We start from the raw sequence: 19,066 nt of genomic DNA, 5'->3' as shown, positions 1-19,066 counted from the left end.
GTTTTATTTTCAAAGTTATAGTGAAACGTATAGTACAATGAGAAACAAACCAATTTATTGTACAATACACATATATTTTGTACAAAAGTTCTATGCCTAATGTAGCTATTCCATTGTGACCTCTATTAAAAGAAAGGAAGCCAGGCCTTATTTATTCACAAGTTGTTAACTTTTTTCCACCCTTCAAATATATATAACATGGCGGATCATAGAATCAAAGATCACAATGGGCCTACTTTGGTCTACAGATATTATCGGCAGGTTCTAGATTTCCTCCCTCTACTGGTAAACCAATGAACAACATGTACACTATGCAGTTCTTTATAAAGGCACTGCAGCATATATTTCCAGGCCCTTCAATCCTACATTATTTTAAAATAAATCAAATATGTTATAATGCTGTCAAGACAAACCAGCTACTTTCAAAATGTTCTTCTGAGCAGTCAAAAAAGCTCCTGCAGAAAAAAAATACTGTAAGAATTACCTAGGTTCACTGCAATACCAATCATTCACTATTAATTAAATGTATCCATATAATATGAAGGTGTATCATTTTAGTATTAAGGCATTCTTTTACCTGCTCCAGATCCTGTTCCTCTTCATCTACATCAAATGCCAGTTTAACCCTTTCCCTGTCTCCTTGCTTAAAACACACACATGCATGCACAAATAAGCCAGACTGAAACCACTGGAATGCCACAATATATCACACATCTTAAATACAACTTGAATAAGGCTGACATTTTGAAAGGTTGTATTTTGTTTGCCTTTGTCCAAACTTACTCAATAACTGTGATAAGATATGCTAAATATCAACAAAGCTAAAAGCAAACTTCCTTGTCATTGCACTTGATCTTGTGATTTACCTCGTCCACAGTTCCAGGAGTCCGTGACTTTTGCTGGGCAAACAGGACTGCGTCATGGACTGTTAAGAACATGTGACTAGGTGTAAAACACTCAAACACTCCTCCAGCCTCGAGCTCCTCAAATACCTGAGCTAAAACAACAGTTGAAAGAGTCTAAGTTTATTGTTATCTAAACAACATTTTAAGTAAAAGCTCTTTATATGCAGCTGCAACATATAGTAATTTTCAGATGTTTGAATCCTTCAATGAAAATGTTCCTTTTTTAATTCAGTATAATCTTAGAAATATTTATATGAATATTAACATTATACAAAGAATATTACATGTTTCAGATATTGAACAATATATTTTTTGTTGTAAACTATTTGTCTATTTCCAATTTTTTATGAACAACTTTAATGATTTTCAGTGTGGCCTCAGACTCTTGGGCCTCACTGTAATTATTCCCAAGTTCTTTAGTTGACTATAGACTTTGACTCCATTACAACTAAAACATACCATATATTTGTATCCATATTTACCTAACACTGTAAGTTAATAGTAGCTATTTAAACTATATTTAGATGACTGATAACTTCTAAACACCTCTGTCTCTAAGGTGGACAAAAACCTCTTTAAAATGTCTCTTTTTAAAACGAGTCAACTAAATTTTTTTTTATCAACATCAATGAATGCAGTATGCTTTGAAAAGGTCCAAGAACAGCACAGCCAAGTACAGATGTCTAGGATAAGGAAATGAAGAAAGAGATATACAATACCCAAGCAAGAGACAGGGTAGATATTTTAAGTGATTAAATAAAAAAAAAAATAAAAAAACACATTTACCTTGCACATTTGCTAGATATAGGCAAATCCCCAGCATGCTATAAGTCTTGCTCATCTGCAAGAAAATAATTATAAATAACATTAAATTCCTAGGATAGATACAGCTGAAAGGCATATACATTTATATATACAGTACAGACCAAAAGTTTGGACACACCTTCTCATTCAAAGAGTTTTCTTTATTTTTATGACTATGAAAATTGTAGAGTCACACTGAAGGCATCAAAACTATGAATTAACACGTGGAATTATATACATAACAAAAAAGTGTGAAACAACTGAAAATATGTCATATTGTAGGTTCTTCAAAGTAGCCACCTTTTGCTTAGATTACTGCTTTGCACACTCTTGGCATTCTCTTGACGCCTACTTTGAAGAACCTACAATATGACATATTTTCAGTTCACTTTTTTGTTATGTATATAATTCCACATGTGTTAATTCATAGTTTTGATGCCTTCAGTGTGAATCTACAATTTTCATAGTCATGAAAATAAAGAAAACTCTTTGAATGATATATAATATATATATATATTAAACGCAATGAAGTATAACTATACTGATGCTTTTTTAGCAACTTTGTATCATTACTTACTGTTATGTAATATTAGACATCACTATGGAGTCTTTGATTGTGATTTGTTTGAAGGTGCAAAAGTGCATGATTAAAAGAACTACACCAAACAGAACATAACTATCGACAGATCAACTGATCAAATGTGCAGTTTTATTAATTAAAAGAAAATCTAGCATTGCCAACTGCTGTTGTGCTATATGAAGAATAAAAAAAAATTTACTTAGGCTCAATCCGGACATTTTTTTCTATAAGAGATCGTCTTGTTGTGTTTATTATTTATTGCTTATTGACCTTGGTAAGAACTTTAATGCCCATCAGGTCGATGAAACAGACTCCCCCCAGGTCCAAGATAAGTGTATGAAAAGGAACAGGCTGCATCTCCATCACAACACGAGGGGAACAGGCAGGCACAGGCTCTGGAAGCTGGTCAGTAGAGTTGATAATATCACAGTATGGATTGCTGTAACTCGTTGGCATATTATCACTGCCTACACCAATGGTGTAAAAGTCACTCTGCAGATCAACTTGTGAAATTGTCTGAAATGGAATGTGGAACACATAATGACACTTCACCTGAAAGTTTAATCTACTGAAATACTACACTAATCTACACTATATTGCCAAAGGTTTTCGGTCACCTGAACTTTCCTGCTATATGTGGTTCTTTCCAAACTGTTACCACAAAGCTGGAAACACTTGATTGTACAGGACATCTTTAGATGTGCTATAATAACATTTTGCATTTACTTAAATTTTAAAACCTAAAATTGTTCCCACATGGCAATGCCCCTGTGCACAAAGTGAGCTCCTTGAAGATCTGGTTTACATGGTTTGGAGAGGAAGATCTTGAATGGGCTGTTATAGAGCTCTGATCTCATCCCTACTGAACATCTTTGGGATGAATTGGAACGCTGACTGCACCCCAGGTCTCCTCACCTACATCAGTACCTGCCATTCATAAAACCCCATATCCATAAGAACACTCCAAAATATTGAGGAACAGCTTCCCAGAAAGGAGTGGAGGGAATTATAAGAGAAAATTGGGACTAAATGTGGAATGTAATGTTCAAAAATCACATACAATACTTATGACCAGGTGACCTGGCAATATAGTGTATATGATTTTTAAGATTCAATTTTAGTATTTTAAACAACAGTAAGACTTGATGTCTGCATACATCACTCTGAACACCTGTGTTAGTAAATGCAAAAAAGATTCTACACCTGTGCCTTGAAGTTAACTAGTGAGCTCCTGTTCCTCTTTCTGGCAGCTGCCTTCTCCTGATTCTGCTTTGCTTTTAGTTCAAGTTTTTCTTTTTCCTGCTGTTTTTTCAGAAACTTCTTCCTGGCCAGAAGCACTTTGCCTGGATCAAGCCCAGTCTGTGAAACACCAATTAATTAAAAAAAACAAAGTAATGATCAGGACTAACGTTGCATGTTGGGCATAAAAGGCAATACAATCTAGAGATTAAACACAGTCATTCTCTCTGATCAACATACTTTTCTGATAACCTTTCGGTGAAATATCTCTGCATTTGCAAAGTAAAGAGGTGAGCAATAACTCACTATTTTCACACCATCAACGGATTTCACCTGAATAAAAATACATACATTCCCATTATTATACTATATTTCACCAGCATTGACAAGAAAATACTGAGTAGATTGAGACTTTACCTTACTGTAGACTTTAGGGTTCTTGTACAAGTCTGTATTTAAGACCTGCACCACTTCTGAGCCATTACGACTACAGGTGAGACAGTCACCAAAAACATTATATAAAAACATAACATGAAAGTGATATAAAAAGCATACCATGTGAATTAAACAAAATTATTCAATAATAAAATTCAGTGTTCACTTACAATTGAGTCTGAAAAATGACTACCAGAATGGAGAAGCTCACCCCAATAGCAACACCATAAGGCAGACTCAGAAACAAGGTTGCCAGGAAAGACACAACCCATACACACTAAGGTAGAAATAAAAATAAGTGTGTGACTGCCCGCAGTTGGATGCAGCTCAAAAATAAATTTACAGTATAGTCTTATCACAGTCATATTAAAATCTTTACATCAAAGCCAAAAAGCTAGTAGAAATGTATTAATAAAAAAATAAACTTTTCCGGTGTCACTCAGTGTCACATAATTGTTTCAATTGGATTTAATCATGTAATAAATTTCATAACTCACACAGTCTAGTTTGCTCTTCTTCCAGAGATAATATGGATCCGAGATCTGCAGTAGCGTGTTCTTCAGATTAACAGCTATTAAAGCTCCTAACACTGACTACAGACAAAAATATTAATATTTCATATATATATATATATATATATATATATATATATATATATATATATATATATATATATATATATATATTATTTGATATAAAAATAGGTGCTAAAATTCTGTGCTTATTCTTACCTTGGGAAGAGGATTGAGAAAAGCTCCCAAAGCTAGCATGGTAACCATGACGACTACCATGACACATAAACTTGCAAACTGAGAATCAACAACATGACAAGTGGTTATTATGTGTGTGTGTGTGTGTGTGTGTGTGTGTGTGTGTGTGTGTATATATCTATATAGTATAGATAGATAGATAGATAGATAGATAGATAGATAGATAGATAGATAGATAGATAGAGAGAGAGAGAGAGAGAGAGAGAGAGATAGATAGATAGATAGATAGATAGATAGATAGATAGATAGATAGATAGATAGATAGATAGATAGATGATAGATATAGATTAAGATATAGATATAGATATATATATATACACACACACACTATATATACTATATACTATATATATATATATATATATATATATATATATATATATATATATATATATATCTATATCACACACACAGTATATACACACTCTACAGTCCCAAGCAACCTTAGCAAACATCAACCCAGTGGCCAGTCGTCTTGCCCATTTGCCTTATAACAAAAAAAAAGAAAACTTCACATAGAGATTAGCCCAATACAGTGCACCAAATGTCAGCACAATCGGTTTAAAAAAAATAAACTCAACCATTGACAGTAGCTTTAACTCTCTAATCTAGGTTATGCTCCAAGCTTTGCATACCATCTCAAAATTAAATCTCTGCCATGCATGCATTTAAACATTTGTGTAATTTTAGTTCACAAAGAAAAGCTGTTTTAGTGAAGCGCTTATCCACACTTATGCATGGCTACTCCTCAAACTTTGTAGATGACCTCAGAATCTTCTTGTCTATATGCCATTAAAGTTTTGTATGAATGCAAACAAATATTCACAAGTTCCTGTTTTTTGGGTAAATTAAGTTCGGCCTCATTAGAATTTACTGATATGTAGCAGCCACATTGTTTACAAATGTTGCATTTGTTTTTAAATCATCATTCCTGAGTACAATCCTGAAGAGCTTGACAGAAAGTTTGTGGCAGGACAGTAAAAATCTTAGGACTTGTTTCAAATGTGGGTTTTTTGTATCATGCAATTTAGCCCACATTTTGGGCAGGGTCTATCCTAATTTATAAGAATACAAGGAATATGAAGAAAAATTTATTTTGACTGTATGACAATTCTTTGACAAAATCTAAAATTAAAATCAGGCCAATATTGGTCCCTTTACTTCTCTAAGTAGTGGTATGAATTCTGCAGCTTATGACTAAGGAATCTAAGCAAAAAAATGGTATATTGTAAATAAACAAATATAGGTGGTGGAGAGAATAATTATATCATAAATAATAATTATGATTATGATAATTATGATTATGGTGATTATTATTATTATTATTATTATTATTATTATGTAGAAAAAAAAGAAGAAGAATTTATAATTTTACAATTAAGTTAAATTATAGGAAGGAAATCTAAAATTTGAATTTTGGAATGGCAATTACATGATGTGTTCTCCTTACATGCCAGTGGCTTCATAAATTGTCCTTTATAGAAAATCCACCAAAATGTCACTTACCTGTGAGGAACCACCTGCACTGTCCACAGCGAGTGTGACAGACAGAGCACAGCAGATCACATGAATCTTAAAGAAACCACCCAGGAGATTACTGAAGCCCAAAGCAAGCATTTCCTACCAAGCAGGAAATATAAGGGTTATAAATTAATTTAATACATTTTATTCCTTGCTTGTTATTTTTTCTAGTACAAGTATGTGAAGGTATCTGGTATCACCAATGGTTTCACCAGTGACATTTTCAAGAATTTGGTTGTTTTGACTAGCTGCTACTATATATTGGAAGCAGTCAACAGAAAACAGAATCTAAACAATTTGCTGTCATATTTTGTGCAACCTGTGTAAAAGCATACCTGATTGGGATCCACATCATAACCATGTTTGCTGGCCAGTGTTCGGCCCATGGCCAAATTTATAACATATCCCACAATGGCTAGTGAGAATGCTGTACTTAACATTTCCCCCCAGTCCAACACTATTGGCAAAATTGGGTCAGGAAACCTAAAAACAAAACACATGGTAACTAAGCACACAGTACCAAAGATTTCCAACAGGAAAAGTGAAGCTGCTAACCAGTTGATATATCCCTCACCCCAAAGGGATTTCTCCTACTACGTCCATGTGGTACTTCTCAGGCAGATGCAATGGCCCAGAAATGGCAGTAGCCACCACGACCTGAGAAATAGCAAAAAAACACATTCTATCAGTATTGCTGATAGAAAAAATCTCTATATACTTTAAAAGTATTTTGTCTACTGTTAATACATCATAATGATAAAAAATATGATCCTACTGTCATTTCTCTGTTCACTTACAACAATTATCTCTATGGGAATAGGGTAGGGGATTTTATGACGGTAGCGAGTGCTCAGTTCTTTTACTATGATCAGCACCACACAGCTGATGAGGGAAAACACCAGAGAAGCTATGTTGGTTCTGGGCAGGCCTTTGAATATGTCTATTAGAGTCTAAAATATAGAAAACAATATGAAAACCAGCAAACTATAAGCTGAAACATTCATAAAAGGACAAATGTTCATGTTTAAGTGCTTGTAAAAAAAAAGAGAGATAGAAAACAGAACTACAGTTGAACAGTTGATCATGGATTAATATAATTTATTGTAATTCTGAATGATACTTACATATATTATAGCCAGAGGACCACTGTATGGTGGTACTGTAATTCCAAAGATGTACTTAAGAACAGAAATGAGGATCTGCAGCCCTGCAGCTGTCATAAACCCCCTAACAAATGAGTCAGAGAGGTATATTGCCACAAATCCAAACTGCATCATGCCTAGACCAATCTGTTAATACATCAACAAGTAAAAGCCATTATTTTTAATTATTCCTGCATTTTTACAGGACAGGGATTTTTTTATTATTGTATTCAACTATAGAGTTGCTATAGTATAAGTGATATAACAGGTAACTTGTTTCCTGGATGTTTCACAATATGTTACTATAAACTGATGAAAACAAGTGTCATGTTCCTTAATAAATAAAAATGATATCATAATAAATAATAGGGATTAACTTTTACTGTTATAGTAAAATTCAAACCACTAATTAATATACAATAACGGCAACATTTTATCAATCACCTGTATGATTGCAGTCAGGCAAGCCAAAGTGCCTGATATGACCAGTCGAGCCTCATTCATCTTCTGCTTATGAACTACAGTGGCATTGCAAGTGGTGTTAAAATAGCTGTAATCTGATTCAGGTGCCAGCTGCAGACACACTATACCCACCATGATACTCAGCACAGCAAAAGTACCTATGTGAAAAAAAGAATTACATATTCACTGGTAGACATCTCCACACAATAAACCATGATACAGGTACACAGACATTTTGGTGGGTTCTGGGGTTGCATTTGTGTTTGGCATGCATTGTAATCAACACAAATTATTACTTAAAAAAAAAAAGATCACATAAATGCAGCTAGTTTAAGCATAACTAATGTAAAATGGCTTGAACACCATGACCCCTCTCCTCTTCTACTTTTTAATGCTTCATTTTATTCAATACATTTTTAACTGAGGGAATCTTGCATAAAATAGAGGTTGCCCAAACTCAAACACCAGCAAGGTTATAATTAGTTTGCTTTAATATTACATGCCAATAAAACAGAGAATATTGGTTCCACATATTAAACTGAAAAGAATTCAAAACTAGAAGAACAGGACCAAGTAAAAATGTATTTTACCAAGAACTACCTAATATACAGTATTTTATGCAAAATTAAAAAGTACCTGGTACCATCTGGTGGGCTGTGCCCATGAAGAAGTATGGAATAAGAGGAAAGAATGATGAATAAAGTCCATTGACTGGAGGGAGGTTTGCCAAAAGAGCAAAGGCCATGCCTAAATAAAGAAGACAGGACTAAATAAACCTAATGAGTTATAAACTATACAGCCAAACTTATGTGGACACCTAACCATCACCCTCCAAAACGTTACGAGCACATAATTGTATTGCATGTCTGTATGCTGTAGCACTCAAATTTCCCTTTACTAACCTAAAGAGGCAAGTACAGTAAGACAATGACCCTGTACTTACAGCAAGGTGTATTAAGATATGATTTGCCTAGAATGGAGTTAGCAAGTTCAAGAGGCCTCAATGCAAACATTGGCCTCAACTCCACTTAACACCTTCAGGACACACTGAAAAGCTGACTGCAACCCGGGCCTCCTTGCTCAACATCAGTGCCTGATAACACTTATGCACTTGTGACTTAATGAAAAAATACCCTCAGGTACGCTAGAGAATCTAATTAAAAGCCTTTACAGAAGTTAGAAGGTTATTTTAACAGCAACAATGGAACTAAATCTGGAATTAGGTGTTTAAGAAGCCCATTAAATGTTCGTAGATTTTTGGTGTATAAATTATTTAACAGGTTTCTAATTAAGTATTCCAGTTTTATCTTAAATTATATAAAGTGCCAACTCCATATGGGGAAATATATGCAAAAAGTCTCTAAGACGGACCCTGTGGAACCTGAATCGTGCCAGCGCTGACTCCACTGATGACATCACACAGAAGGTTCTGTCTGAAATTGTACTTGGGAAGCCAACTAAGCACTGGCAGATGTCTGAAGAGAAGACTTTTCAATCGCCCCCTGGAGCATCTGCATTGTTTACATACACAAGAAATTGTATGAACTTGAGGTAATTCAGCATATTGCAACTGTAAATATTAACAGAGTCAAATGTAACCTCCACAAATCCCTTTGCTATGGTCACATACCTGAATATTTTCCTCACTTTATCCCCCAAAGGATAGTTTCTTCTCTTCCTGTTAAACTCTTCATCAAAAACTGGTTGAGAGTAAGCTGGTCGGTCTATTGCATACTGAGGAGGGAGTTGATGCATTGCACTAGATAGATCAACCAAAATCATTCAATACATACGAGATATGATAATATTAATATAATAGTACATCAAGCATGTCATATTTACTTGCTTGATGATTTATATTCATACATTAACATGTGTCTGTGTGTGTGTGTGTGTGTGTGTGTGTGTGTGTGTGTGTGTGTGCAGTGTGTGCGCGCACTGATAAAATTTGCGTGTGTGCTGATTCTTTTGTACAGCTTTTAGAGGTCCTTATCTGACCTTGAGAGCATTTGTTTGACCAGTGCATTTATACTAGCACAATCACACTAGCTTTATACTAGTTTTTAAAAATATTAAAAAATGTTAAAGATAGTGTAAATGTAAAGTGTAAATGTAAACCATCATCATTCATTTGGCAGAACAGCAGGTTAGAATTCATATGAATAAATATATGCATGTGTGTATATATATATATACACAGTACAGACCAAAATTTTGGACACACCTTCTCATTCAAAGAGTTTTCTTTATTTTCATGACTACGAAAATTGTAGAGTCACACTGAAGGCATCAAAACTATAAATTAACACATGTGGAATTATATACATAACAAAAAAGTGAACTGAAAATATGTCATATTGTAGGTTATTGTGTATTGTAGGTTCATACAATATGACATATTTTCAGTTGTTTCACACTTTTTTGTTATGTATATAATTCCACGTGTTAATTCATAGTTTTGATGCCTTCAGTGTGACTCTACAATTTTCGTAGTCATTAAAATAAAGAAAACTCTTTGAATGAGAATGTGTGTCCAAACTTTTGGTCTGTACTGTATATATATATATATATATATATATATATATATATATATATATATATATATATATATATATATATATATATAAATTCATGGTTAAAATCAAGAATGACTGTATATAAAACAATTCTGGAACAAATGACTAAAAAAGGTTAGATATGTCATTTTGCATTAAGGTTTACATGTCAACAATGAGCGTAATAAAGACTAAATGGCAAAAATAAAAAATAAAGTTTACCTTTTTCAATGTTGTTCTGTTTCTGATAATATATTGTAGTGTTGGAAGCTTAGAATGGTTTCAGATCATTACTGCCATGATTTTAATATCTTGCTGGTAAAGTTATAAAGGGTGGAGCTTATAGCGGTTTTGAATGTTATCCTTGTTTGACAAAGTCCTTCAGTACAGCCTTGAGGTTTTTCTTAAATAACTCAAACAATATGAATAATTGATTTATTGTTCTTAAATATATACATCTTCAAGATCATTAGAATTATAATATTTTTTTTAAATAAAGATGTCTGTACAAACCTACATATTTTCACAGGACTAGGACACAGGACATTCCGAAATCAAAATTCAATGTAAAATTTACACAAATACATTGTGGAGATGTAGCTGTAGTTAAAAGTGTGCCAATGCACAATAAATAACATTTAGTAACATTTGTAGAACTCTGTACTGTACAGCAATAATTTCCCCTCATACATGCATACAATATTATGGTAGCACAAAAAAAAACCCACACTTAGGCAAAGACAACTCACCTAGAATGAGAAACTTTTCAATAAGAAGAAAGCAATGTATTAATGTCTCAAAAATATGCATATTTGGAAAACTTTAATAAAAATAGTCCTCTATAAAAGTATTACAATGATAAGGTTAATTATTTTGTTACTGCTAAACGAAAAGGCAATTGGGTTTGAGATCAAAACATTGATATGAGACTAAAGGGCATAATGTCTGCTTTTTATTACAGATTTTTCCATCTAGATGTGCTCAACAACTTTTACCATGGCAACTTTGCTCAAAACAAGTTCAACCCAAATGTCTTCAGTGCATAGCAAACACAAGAGAATTGGCCTTGTTGTTCAAATACTTTTGAAGAGAACCATCTCTGAAAATACATACAGATGATAATCCTTATTATATGTAGTTGTACCATGTACACACAAAAAAAAAATTAACAAAAATAATCATTATTTGATCTAGACAAGTTTTTACTATTGTTTTAGTATAACATTGTGCAACAAATATTATAATAAAATTATAATATTATTATAATACTTGTCTACATAGTACTACATAGACCTATATGTCCTACTAAAATAGAGTAACATGGCATTTGAGGATGTCCCAGATTTGGGGATAAGTGCATTTTGCTGACAAAAAAACATACACTACACTAATGATACATCAATCTTTGCTGATGAGCAAGTGTAGACAAATAAAAAATGAAAACATAAAAAAAAAAAAGGATTAGAGTTTTTGTAACTTAGCTAGCTTAGCTTTCAAATTGCTGTGTGCAGATCAGTTGATACTGAAACAAAGGCAAAGGCCGGAATAGATTAATACAAACCAGGTGATTTTTTATGCTGGTGTATGTAAAAGGAATGTAATGTATATATACATATATATAGAATCTGAGAAATATGCCTAACATATGAAGAGTTGTAAGTATTATTGGTGGCATTAATATGAAAGAAAAACTGTTTGACTTATTCCTGTGTGGTAAGTCCTGCTGCTAAACCCACTTCCTGACAAACAAATAAAGCTACTAAGAGACAACAGACTTGTTCAGACAGTTCCAGAATGGTAGTTATTCAAAAGTCACTGAGGATGCTTATGTCAGCAAACTCCTGGTGGTAGCGGTAAGAATACAAGCCAAGGAGAAAAGCCCATTTCAGCGTCAAGAAGCTCCAAACACAGGACAGATAAAAACTCCTGGTGTCTGAAAGTTCTGAAAATATAAACAGATTAGTGCCATTAAACAAAGTTCTTACATAGTTTCAGATCACAATCACACACTCTATTGATTATATATACACTTGACAAACTTTTCACTAAATAGCAACCATACATGCTTCATCTATATTGTAAAAGTGTAGCGAGTGTGAACTCAAAACATACATGCACAAACGTTATAATCTCACCTTGATTTTGTGTAATAGCAAGAGTCATAAACGTTGCAAAAGCAGCAACAGCTAACATGGAAAAAATTGAACTGATAATCATGAACAGCTTGAGTCCTTTCAGCCATGTGCGCCAGTAATCCTGCAGGTACATGATGTGTGTGACCAGCACCCAAAGGGCCAGCACTCCTTAAAACAGACAGACAGACAGACAGACAGCCAGACAGACAGACAGAGAGAGAAATGTAGTAACAGAAAAAAATCGGACACGTTTTGCTGTAAAAACCCCTCGTGATTGTGCAACCAAGTGAAATCATCAAATAATAGCTTTTGATATTGTAAATCTGAAGCATACTAATAAATAAAGCAAATACAGAAAAAGAAAGGCATGTCCTCTGGGGATAGTGATGAGGTAGATGAGGAACGAGGATGGTGGTAAGAGATGAGGTAAATGAGGAAGAAGGATAATGATTAGTGATGAGGTAGATGAGGAACGAGGATGGTGGTAAGAGATGAGGTAAATGAGGAAGAAGGATAATGATTAGTGATGAGGTAGATGAGGAACGAGGATGGCGATGAGGAAGAACGATGCCGATTAGATACAATGTTGTCGATGATGGACGAGGATGCCTATGAGGGATTAGGTTGTTGATGAGGGACGAGGATGGCGATTAGGGAGGAATAAGGACGTATAACTATGACCATGGAAACTAAATTTGTATTTAATGGCTGTTAGTTGACCGCTAGTATCAATTATCGCGTTATGACTTAAGCTAATGAAGTAGAAGTGTCACATGGAATATTCAGCACTTTTTATACAAGATGACATGTTAATATTTAGATTTTAATATAAGTACACACAGCTCGCCATAACCAGCTCCGTGTTTACCTGATAACCCGCCCATAGCCGCAGTCCACGGCTGTCTGTAAACAACATTCCAAACTATAAAAGCCGAAACTCCCACCAGCATGCCGAATGTAGCATAGGCAATACTTAAGTACGTCCTGTTCGGTGCCATAAATATTACAATGATTGAATATGTGGTTTAATTTTAAAATATCTAAACATTTAACCAGCCTGTTGGCCGAAAACTCGCCAGCAGATTCCTGCGCCTTGATGATGACGTAATAGGGCAGAACTCGACTTCTTCTGCTCGTGCTCTCTGACTAGCCAAGGCGTCTAGCGCCGTGTACCGATTAACACCGAAAGCACCACCACCAATAATAATAATCATCATCATCTTAATAATAACTATAATAACTATAAAGATAATATATTCCTCAATAAGGTAATAATATACTAACTGAACTAAATTCAATTCAGTTTTATTTGTATAGTGTTTTAAACAATGGCCATGTCTTTACAGAGCTTTACAGAGATAAATATATTATAAAATATGAATTGATATGTTAGCTCTCAAGGTTTTTTAAAATCTTAAAAGGTAACCCATCCTCATCTTGGTGGCACAGAATATCATTCATTATAGTTCCATCATTGTTGTGAAGTGCTGTACAGTGATAGTTTCTAAAATGCAGAACTATTCATGCAAATTGCAGCAAAATTAGGCCATTTTAGACTGTTTATATTAATTACAGTCCAAATCCATCTTCTTCTTTCGGCTGCTCCTGTTAGGGGTCGCCACAGCAGACCATCCGTCTCCACACTACTCTGTCCTCTACATCTGCCTCTTTAAAATTAACCACCTGCATGTCTTCCCTCATCACATTCATAAACCTCCTCCTTGGCCTTCCTCTTTACCTCCTTCCTGGCAGCCCCATCCTCAGCATTCTCCTACTGATATACCGCATGTATATATATATATATATATATATATATATATATATATATATATATATATATATATATATATATATATATATATATATATATATATATATATATATATATATATGTATATATATATATATATATATATATATATATATATATATATATATATATATATATATATATATATATATATCCTTCTCTGCACATGTCCAAACCATCTCAATCTAGCCTCTCTCACCTTGTCTCCAAAATGTCTTACATCTGCTGTCCCTCTAATAAACAATGAAAATTTAAACTCTTCTCCACCCACTTTACCCTGCCTGCACTCTTTTCTTCACCTCTCTAACACACTCTCCATTACTTTGCAGTGTTGAGCCCTGGTACCTAAACTCATCCACCTTCTCCACATCTTCTCCCTGCAACCTCACCACTCCACTGCCCTCTCTCTCATTCACACACATGTACTCTGTCTTACTTCTACTAACTTTTATTTCCCATTATCTCCAGCACATACCTCCACCTCTCCAGAGGACAGGGGGGTATGGAGACGGATAATCTGCTGTGGCGACCCTTAATGGGAGAAGCCGAAAGAAGAAGAAGAATTTACTAGAAATAAAAGTACTTTTGAGAATATACAAGATAGATGGTAATCGAATTAGTCTTGACCAAAAAGATATTCTCTTTTCTTCTCTCAGCATGGGGTTGATTATTGGTTACAGGTTGTACTAGAGGCATTGTACGAGCAATCAGTAAGAGTGTCACTTTTTTGCTTTGATGTCTGTACGCCTCTAGAAACCACATTCAGTTGTACTGTATTTAGTGTCTAGTTATTTTGTCATTTGAAACCACTTTATTGCAAGATATAGAAAGTTAGGAGCCAATAAAGCAAATTGCATTTATTTCAACAATTAGATTAGGATAAAAGGTGATACATGATAAATATAAATGTAATTTATTTAATAAAATCAGCACAAATACTATCTATACAAAACTACTAGCCTCACAGTTTTCCAAATTCCACTTTACATTCAAAAATCTTTTAGAATTTTCAGTCTTTTTAATATTGCAAAGTAAACTGAAATGTAATGGAAATTGAAATGATAATTTGTGACACATTCTCTCCCACAGCATACATATATGTGTGTGCGTATAAGCATACAATACACAAAGCACCAGGAGGCACTTCACATAGCCAATCAGAGAATGGCAGGAAGTTGGTAAGTTTTTCTCTCTTACTCACAAGACATCAAAAAGCAGATGCATTCTCTGAAAGTCTATTGAGCAGCAAGTAGAGAGCAAACAGGCAAAACAGAGACAAGGAGATGAATAGGAGCCCTTAATTAAAGGGAACAAAAGAAAATGTAGTGCTGATACACATGTACCTGAAAGAGATGCATGTAAGTAAATTTAAAACTTATAAATAGTCAAATGGAAGATTTATTGGTCTGTGTGTGTTTATGTGTGTGTGTGTGTGTGTGTGTGTGTGTGTGTGTGTGTGTGTGTGTGTGTGTGTGTGTGTGGCTGTTGGGTTTTGTATTCTATGTGAAATGTTTAACATAGCATACCTTGGTAAACAATAAGATATTTGAAAATGTTTAGTTTTGCAATATTCTATTGCATTGTGTTTTATGAAGATTGTACAATTGATATATAGGGGAAATATGAATAAATGTGTGCTGCTGTAAGATTGAAAGCCACATACAGTGCAGTAAATACGTCCTCAATCTTTGTCTAATTTCAATCACTTAGTGGACATAAAGGCAACTGTTCTTTGTTGGCAATGGATTTTGATTAGGAAGGAAACATAAAAAGTAAGGGTTGCACTAGAGCAACAACAGATTTACTATTATTTACATTTTATTTCTAAAGAAAATCTGCTCAATAGCAATGTCCTTATTTAACAGGCTGTGCTGTGCTGTGCTTAACTTGAATGTATTAATGCAATTGTGCATGTGTGTGTTTATGTGCCATATAAATCTGTGCACATGTGTCTATTTATGTGCCTATAAATGCCACAAATGACAGCACTCAATGGTCACTGAGGTACTAAGGAAGTACAGGACAGGAAATCCCTCTCCCTTCCCATAGGAAGTGTGGGCACACACATGTTCTCAAAGTCAGTTGAATTCAGTTTTGTTTTAATGTGGCCATAATGGATACTGTCACTGAGCAACTTAAAAAAAAATTCACTATACATTTGTAATAAATTTTTTTATTTATCCTTTCTTAGCAACCTAGAAGGAACCTGGAAGGGAAAATTCTCTGAGAGATTCCAGTCTGAAAATACATCCTCGGCAGGGCCAGAGAGGGGAGCAACGCCCTTCACAAAGAAAGAACGAGAGCAATGAATATTACAAAGGAAGGGGAAGGAGTGATGTCCTCAGCAGAAGAGTTAGGCAGAGTGATACCTTTGGCCAACCAAGGCAGTAAAGTGACAGCCAAAGTGGAGCAAGGAGTTTTCTGCCATGGTAGAGACAAAAATTTCATTCATTACAAATGAAAATTCATAAAACGTAAAGGTGATGAAACAAAAAAATAGTGAGGCAATGTAAAAGTATAATAACATTAGTAGTGACAGACAACAATTACCACTAAGAAGAGATTAGACTGTAATTTCAAGATGTGACTTAAATACCAATACTCATTAAAATGTCAATCAGGTGCAGTCATGTGACATGAGTGTATGTTCACTACAGTGGCTGATGTAACCCATACTCCCATGCCATGTTCAACCATGACAAAAATTCTGTGCTACAACCTTTTCTAGGATCTTAGAGATAAAGGGGAGATAAAATATTGGCATATAAGTGAAGCTGTCAGGGTTCATGTACAGGATTGTGGTGGATATTGCTAGTTTGATGGATTTTGTTACTAGTCAGTGTTTAGGAAAGAACAGTTTATTTTTTATAGAGGTTTGTATCTGGCACTGTCTGTTTAAAGAGATGTGTAGGTAAGAGATTATGTACACAAGTTGATTTTGCTGAGAAAATTAGTGATTAATTACAACGGCAATTCCAAAAATGTTGGGACACTGTAAAATGTAAATAAAAACAGAATGCACTGATTTGCAAATCTCATAAAACCATTAATTTTTTTCACAGTAGAACATAAAGAACATATTGAATGTTTAAAATGAGGAAATTACTATTTCAAGGAACAAAAACAAAAGTCTGTAACAACAAGATAATTAGGTATCAATAGAGGCAGTGTCTCTCAGAAGTGTGGGCAGAGCTTCACCAATCTGTATCTATCAGACACTTATAGGACAACATTAATTTTTACAATACTCCCAGCAACTGGTCTCCTCAGTTCCCAGATGTAAGAGATTTACATAGTGGCAAACATGGCCCTGTCCCTTTTTTTTTTTTTGACTATTGTATCTATTAAATTAAAAAACAAATCATTGCATTCAGTTTTTACATTTTACATAGGATCCCAACTTATTTAGAATTGGAGTTGTAAAACATTTTAGTTGTTGATCTGATGGATTTTTGCCTAATATTTGAGATTTTTCACTGGAAGAATAAATATAGTAATTTATGCTACATAAGCGCTTTGTGTGTAAATCTGTGCAAGCAATGGCAAAGAAGCAAACAAACTTTTGCATGTGTGTTCCTCCTTGCCCTTGTTTTAATATGGGGGACACACACAAATTAACTTTGTGTTGTTTGCTTCGGGAGTAGAGCATGCTCAATTGTTCGTGCTGTAACCGCATGGCTATGCGCACTCTTCGCTCCCGGAGATCACTCTTCAAAGAGAGTGATCTCCCTTGCTGAGGCGAAGCGGTGCTTAAGGTCGTGGGGCTCGCAGGCCGACCTAGCAGAAGGCATGGAGATGGACAAGTCCTCTCCAGCCTCTCCTGCTGGGCCAAGCTTCCGTTCCCCAGGGAAAGCACTCGCTTCGGCGGTTCCTTCTTCATGTAACGCTGAGCTCCATATTTCTTCCTCCAAGGAGGGAGAATTTTCAGTTGCTAGAGAGCCCACGGACTCCTCACAGCCTGTGCTGTTTGAGGAGCTCCTGGAGGTAGTGACGCGAGCCGTCACAAAGCTAGAGATAGCTTGGCCCGACGAGAAGTGGAAGCAACGCGTTCCGAACGCTTCGGCTCTAGTAGTCAGGGTTTACATGGCGGCAGGTCAGGTTGCCTCCACACGATGGGTGTGTTGCAGGCATACCAGGCCGACTTGCTGCGAGAGTTGGAGGAGGATTTCAACTATGGTGTTGATGACATCAAGGAGTCATTGCGCTGCCGACCTAACCCTTAGAGCAGGGGTTTTCAACTGGTTCTGTGCCAGGGACCACCATTCTGACTAACAAGTAATCCGCGTTGTACTCCTTACCTGTTAGTGGGATTTCTGGGCATGGTGACTTCCACACAGTCTGTCTATTTGTGGTGATATAGTGGTACATAGTGACAGCCTCATATCATTCTCTGGTTCTAGCCCTGCCCTGTACTTGTTTTTTAGATATGCCAGTGTGGAAAAAACGCTCTCACAAAGGTATGTAGTTGGAAAGTGTAAAAGACACCTCAATGCTTTTACTGTAAGCTCTGGAAATTCTGTCTGGCAACTTATCCAGAACTTATTATTAGCACACTGTATTGAATGACATAAATGGAGAAAACCCAATAGTGCTGTCCCACATGATTTAAGTTTGTAGATGCAAAGTGCCATGGTTTAAAAAAAAGAATTGTATTGTTCACTAAAACATACTGCCAAACACTTTGTCAGTTGATCCTGTGTCAGTTTGA

General features: G+C 35.0%; 3 protein-coding genes across 3 annotated transcripts in view; 1 reads left to right on the top strand and 2 right to left on the bottom strand.

The window, feature by feature from the left end:
- Position 1: 1 nt before the first annotated feature.
- LOC124399158 (solute carrier family 26 member 9-like) lies at positions 2-9,613 on the bottom strand. Its single transcript, XM_046869914.1, has 20 exons — positions 9,489-9,613; positions 9,230-9,369; positions 8,495-8,605; positions 7,841-8,016; positions 7,379-7,543; positions 7,052-7,204; positions 6,829-6,911; positions 6,590-6,737; positions 6,240-6,353; positions 4,695-4,772; positions 4,461-4,556; positions 4,134-4,240; positions 3,946-4,015; positions 3,769-3,861; positions 3,493-3,648; positions 2,560-2,805; positions 1,692-1,746; positions 867-997; positions 578-643; positions 2-455 (listed from the first exon to the last, which is right to left on the bottom strand). The coding sequence occupies exons 1-20, from the start codon at positions 9,611-9,613 to the stop codon at positions 444-446; spliced, it is 2,325 nt and encodes a 774-aa protein (XP_046725870.1). The 3' UTR covers positions 2-443.
- A 1,605-nt stretch (positions 9,614-11,218) lies between these two features.
- On the bottom strand, positions 11,219-13,669 carry slc48a1a (solute carrier family 48 member 1a). The gene is made up of 3 exons (XM_046868857.1): positions 13,417-13,669; positions 12,549-12,716; positions 11,219-12,355 (listed from the first exon to the last, which is right to left on the bottom strand). Exons 1-3 carry the CDS (start codon positions 13,544-13,546, stop codon positions 12,219-12,221), a joined length of 435 nt encoding a protein of 144 aa, XP_046724813.1. The 5' UTR covers positions 13,547-13,669; the 3' UTR covers positions 11,219-12,218.
- Positions 13,670-15,570: 1,901 nt separating this feature from the next.
- The window catches only part of rapgef3 (Rap guanine nucleotide exchange factor (GEF) 3), a 54,846-nt gene continuing 51,350 nt past the window's right edge, over positions 15,571-19,066 (top strand). Inside the window, exons 1-2 of the mRNA XM_046868807.1 lie at positions 15,571-15,716; positions 16,550-16,787. Coding sequence (XP_046724763.1) covers positions 16,664-16,787 — 124 coding nt within the window. The 5' untranslated portion in view covers positions 15,571-15,716; positions 16,550-16,663. The remainder of the gene's footprint in view (positions 15,717-16,549; positions 16,788-19,066) is intronic.

This window comes from Silurus meridionalis, chromosome 16 (assembly GCF_014805685.1).
Source record: "Silurus meridionalis isolate SWU-2019-XX chromosome 16, ASM1480568v1, whole genome shotgun sequence".
NCBI classification, from domain to species: Eukaryota; Metazoa; Chordata; class Actinopteri; order Siluriformes; family Siluridae; genus Silurus; species Silurus meridionalis.
This window is presented reverse-complemented; position numbering and strand designations above follow the sequence as displayed.

Bases quoted from the DNA above. Each gene is read 5' to 3' on its own strand.
- LOC124399158 (XM_046869914.1), bottom strand. From the start codon at position 9,613: ATGCATCAACTCCCTCCTCAGTATGCAATAGACCGACCAGCTTACTCT. The intron at 8,017-8,494 runs GTACTTTTTAAT...TTTTTCACATAG, and splicing joins AGCCCACCAGATGGTACCAG to GTACTTTTGCTGTGCTGAGT. The intron at 7,544-7,840 runs GTGATTGATAAA...ATGTATTAACAG, and splicing joins GCCTGACTGCAATCATACAG to ATTGGTCTAGGCATGATGCA.
- slc48a1a (XM_046868857.1), bottom strand. From the start codon at position 13,546: ATGGCACCGAACAGGACGTACTTAAGTATTGCCTATGCTACATTCGGC. The intron at 12,717-13,416 runs GTAAACACGGAG...GTCTGTTTTAAG, and splicing joins GGCTATGGGCGGGTTATCAG to GAGTGCTGGCCCTTTGGGTG. The intron at 12,356-12,548 runs GTGAGATTATAA...TTATATTTTCAG, and splicing joins TGCTATTACACAAAATCAAG to AACTTTCAGACACCAGGAGT.